This window comes from Tympanuchus pallidicinctus, unplaced genomic scaffold (genome assembly GCF_026119805.1).
Source record: "Tympanuchus pallidicinctus isolate F22 unplaced genomic scaffold, pur_lepc_1.0 scaffold7, whole genome shotgun sequence".
NCBI lineage: Eukaryota > Metazoa > Chordata > Aves > Galliformes > Phasianidae > Tympanuchus > Tympanuchus pallidicinctus.
The window spans coordinates 15,083,309-15,087,500 of record NW_026294791.1 but is presented as its reverse complement, the minus strand read 5'-3'; the positions used below and the strand labels follow the sequence as shown (position 1 = coordinate 15,087,500).

At 67.7% G+C, this 4,192-nt stretch overlaps 1 protein-coding gene across 1 annotated transcript; it reads left to right on the top strand.

Moving 5' to 3' along the window:
- Positions 1-1,327: 1,327 nt before the first annotated feature.
- BARHL2 (BarH like homeobox 2) lies at positions 1,328-3,929 on the top strand. The gene is made up of 3 exons (XM_052666565.1): positions 1,328-1,920; positions 3,001-3,226; positions 3,524-3,929. The coding sequence occupies exons 1-3, from the start codon at positions 1,350-1,352 to the stop codon at positions 3,834-3,836; spliced, it is 1,110 nt and encodes a 369-aa protein (XP_052522525.1). The 5' UTR covers positions 1,328-1,349; the 3' UTR covers positions 3,837-3,929.
- Positions 3,930-4,192: the final 263 nt, after the last annotated feature.

Here is a 4,192-nt window from a genome sequence, read left to right as displayed (position 1 = left end):
TCGAGGGCGAGCTGCTTGCGAGGCGTCTCCTGCCGTCGGATAATTTCTCAGGAAGAGTGGGAGCCAGACCGCGAACAGCCTTGGCGCCCAGCGGGTGTGAGACCGGAGCTCACCGGGGAGCGCCGCGAGATGGGCGGGGATTACCGGTGCGGGGCCGGCAGGACGAAGCGGGAAAGCGAACGGCCCCGCATCCGCTCTGTCCTCCTGTGCCCCGGGGCTGCCGTCGGTGAGCAGCCGTGATCTTGGCGGCCTGGAGACCGTCTGCACCCGAACATTCTCCCATGTCTCCGCGGTAGCCGAGCCTTCAGCACGCCTGGCTCCGCCTGGCCCCGTTCCCCGCTCCTCGGGGATGTTAGGGCCACATCTGACGGGCTGGGGCCGGGCAGTTCCCGCTGCTTGGACAGGACGGGACCACGGGCACGGGAGTGTCAGCGGGGGTCCGGAAACGGCAATTCGGAGTAAAATGTAACTCTGACAACTCTGAATCATTCATTACCACCTTATAATTACTCTGCTAATTAGGTTGACACGGAACTTAATCAGGATTAATACGACGCCTTGTCACTGGCAGTTCCCATTACTCTGACATCTAACTAGGGAACGTCCCGCCGCCGCCAACGCGGGCTGCCGATACCCCCCGGGGCTCGGCCCGCTCCAGCCTTCGGCGCGGCCTCGACGGCACCCGCAGCGCGTGCTCCCGCACTTCCCGGTCTCCGAATCCCGGCGGACCCTCTCCCCTCACGCTCCGCAGTTCCCTCCTCGCACCTCTCCCCTTCTTTTATCCCTCCTTCTCTTAAGCTGTGCCTCGCATCCCCCGTCCCGCCGGTGCCCGGACCCCGACGGGGAGGCGCCGCGACGCCGGGGCCGAGCGCGGGGCGGAGGGGGACGGCGGGGCCGGGACCGACGGCGGCCGCCGCCGCCGCTCATTGGCTGCCTCCCGCGCGGCGTCAGCCCCCGCTCCGCGGGCCGCCAATGGGGGCGGGCGGCGGCGGCGGAAAAAGCCCGGGTTTATAATAACCCGTGGGGGTCGCGGCGGCGGCGGCCGTGACGTCACGGGGGGAGTCGCCGCCGCCGAGAGGAGCCGGCCGGCACGGGCGGGCGCGCCGCAGTGGCCGGAGTCCGCCCCGCTCCGCCGCGCCCGCGCCTCTCCCGCCGCACAACTTCCCGCAAACTTCGGAGGTTCGGCCTGACCCTGCCCGGCCCGGTGGCGATGCGGCGCCCGGCGGGGGCCCCGTGCTAAGTGCCCCCGTCCGCTGCCGGCCCCGCAGGTGCGCGGAGCTCGGGGCAGCATTCCTTCCCCCCCCGACGCGGGGCCCCCCGGGATGCGGGCGCGCCGCTAGCGGGCCGCCATGGAGGGGCCGAGTGGCTCCAGCTTCGGGATAGACACGATCCTGGCGGGCGGCGGCTCCGGCAGCCCCGGCGTCATGAACGGAGACTTTCGGCCGCACGGCGACGGCCGGCCCGCGGATTTCCGGAGCCAGGCCACGCCATCCCCCTGCTCCGAGATCGATACCGTGGGGACGGCGCCGTCGTCGCCGGTATCGGTGAGCATGGAGCACCCCGAGCCGCGCCTGGCGGCCGCCGACAACCTCCCTCCGCCGCCACACCGCCTGCACCTCGGCCCGCACCCGCCGCCGCCCGGCCTGCAGCCGTCTCCCCCGCAGCCGCCGCCGCCCCAGCTGGGCTCGGCCGGCGCCGGCCCCCGGACTGCCACCTCCTCGTTTTTAATTAAGGACATTTTGGGCGACGGCAAACCGCTGGCGGCGTGCGCGCCTTACAGCACCAGCGTCCCCTCGCCCCATCACACCCCTAAGCAGGAGGGCGGCGCGGCCCCGGAGAGCTTCCGGCCGAAGCTGGAGCAGGAGGACAAGGCCAAGCTCGACAAGCGCGAGGACGCGCAGGGAGACATCAAATGCCACGGTGAGTGCGGGCGGTGTGGTGAGTGCGGGGCTGTGCGCGGCCGAACGCGGCGGGGCTGTGCGCTGCGCTGCTCGGTGCCATCCGCCGCGATCGGAAGGAGCCTGGTCTGCTCTCCCAGCGCTAGTCCTCCTCTTTATACGAATGTGTTTTGTTGTTGTTGTTGTTTATTTTTATTTATTTTTATGTGTAGTTAAACTTGTTAGTTTTAAATGCTGATAGGCCGAGTGGTGGGGTCGCGTTTGGAGCCGAAATGCGTGCATTTGTAACGCAGATGAGCACAAATCAGTGCCCGGCTTTCTAGGAACGGAGCACATAACGGCTTTGGTTCGTTCGATATAAATGAAAGGAAGGAAAACAAACAAACAAACCGAAATGGTGAAGCACTTCCCCCCGATCAGCATCAAATAAATAACTTTTAATTAAACGACCGGACAAACGGAGGGATGAGCAGGGAGAGTCCGGGGCTTTGTGCTTTTCTCGCAGGGCCAATTGTTCCCCTGCGCTTCTGGACGGAAAATAAATTCTCCCGCTCCTTATTTCATTTTATTTAAGTTTTTGAGGGCGGATTTGGTGCTCCCGGGAAAGCCCCGGTCTGTGCCTGAGTGCGGCGATGTGCGCGAGGAAAGAGTACGGAGGGACTGTGCCCCGGGGATGGATCGCGCTGCGAACCGCCAGGGCCGGGCCACGTTGTTCTCCTTTCGCTCCGTTGCCGTTTTTTGCGGGGCTCAGGAGTACCGTGTGCCGCCCGTTTCGCTATTTCCGCGCTAGCGCCGAGCGCCCCGAGCAGCTGCATGGCCCGGCCCGGCTGTCTACGCGCCCCGCGCTCCCCAGTGGGGCAATTAGGGAGATTATGGTTCGTCCTGCGGGGAGGATCAAGGAGCGCTGCGGCCCCAGACAGCGTTCGGGCTGAGGGATCGATGTCCCGTCGTGGCGGACGGGGGAGAAGGCGAAAGAACAACGAAAGCTCAGCGGGTGGCACATACAGCGCGTTCCCGGGGAGAACGGGCTGGGCGCGGGGTTGGGGATGGGGCTGGAGCCGGAGCCGGGTCCCGCTCCTCACCGCGCCTCGGTTCGCTGCAGGCACAAAGGAGGAGGGCGACCGGGAGATTTCGAGCAGCCGGGACAGCCCGCCGGTGCGGGCCAAGAAGCCACGCAAAGCGCGCACCGCCTTCTCGGACCACCAGCTGAACCAGCTGGAGCGCAGCTTCGAGCGCCAGAAGTACCTGAGCGTGCAGGACCGCATGGACCTGGCCGCCGCGCTCAACCTCACCGACACGCAGGTGAAGACGTGGTACCAGAACCGCAGGTAAGCGGCCCCGACGGGGCGGCCGCGGGCCCGTCCCTGGAAGGGGGTGTGTGTGGGGGGGGCTCCGTGCGGTTGTCGCCGCTGCCGTAATTTTCTGTCTCATTACATACGGTTGCGGCCACCCTAATTCTGTCGGAAAACATTAATGTCACCGCGCCGGGCCGCCATGTTTATTAATTTGTCCGCCGCGCATGTATGTGTGTCCGTGTGTGGGGCCGTGCGGGGTTCTGGGGAAGGAAGGGCCCTGCCGTGCCCCCCGCGACCCCGCCCGCAGCCGCCCCTTTGCTCCCCCCCCAGGACCAAGTGGAAGCGGCAGACGGCGGTGGGACTGGAGCTGCTGGCCGAGGCCGGCAACTACTCGGCCCTGCAGAGGATGTTCCCCTCGCCCTATTTCTACCACCCCAGCCTGCTGGGCAGCATGGACAGCACCACGGCGGCCGCGGCGGCCGCGGCCATGTACAGCAGCATGTACCGGACTCCCCCTGCACCGCACCCTCAGCTCCAGCGGCCTCTGGTGCCGCGGGTGCTCATCCACGGGCTGGGGCCCGGCGGGCAGCCGGCTCTCAACCCGCTGGGCAGCCCCATGCCGGGCACCCCGCACCCGCGGTGAGACGGCACCGCGCTCCCCACCAGCCCTTCCCCTCCCCGTCCCCGACCGAGCCCCAGCACCGCGGAGAAGGCAGCGAGGGGGAAGCCCGGGGGCTCCGGGCAGCCGCCGGCAGAGCGGCGAGCGCTCAGAGTGGGGACTCTCGAACCGCGCGGCCGCGAAGCGCAGCCCGTAAGTGGAACGAGCGCACGTGGGGGGCAGAGCCCCCGCCGCCGGGACTCGGAGTGCGGGCAGCGGGCGGGGGGCTGAGGGAGCGGCCGTAGCCGCGCGGAGGGCCGAGGGCCGCCCCCGCCCGTCGGAGAGAGTGCCGGCGAACGGAGATCTTTGCACTGATTTTTCTCATGACTTTTTTTTTTTTC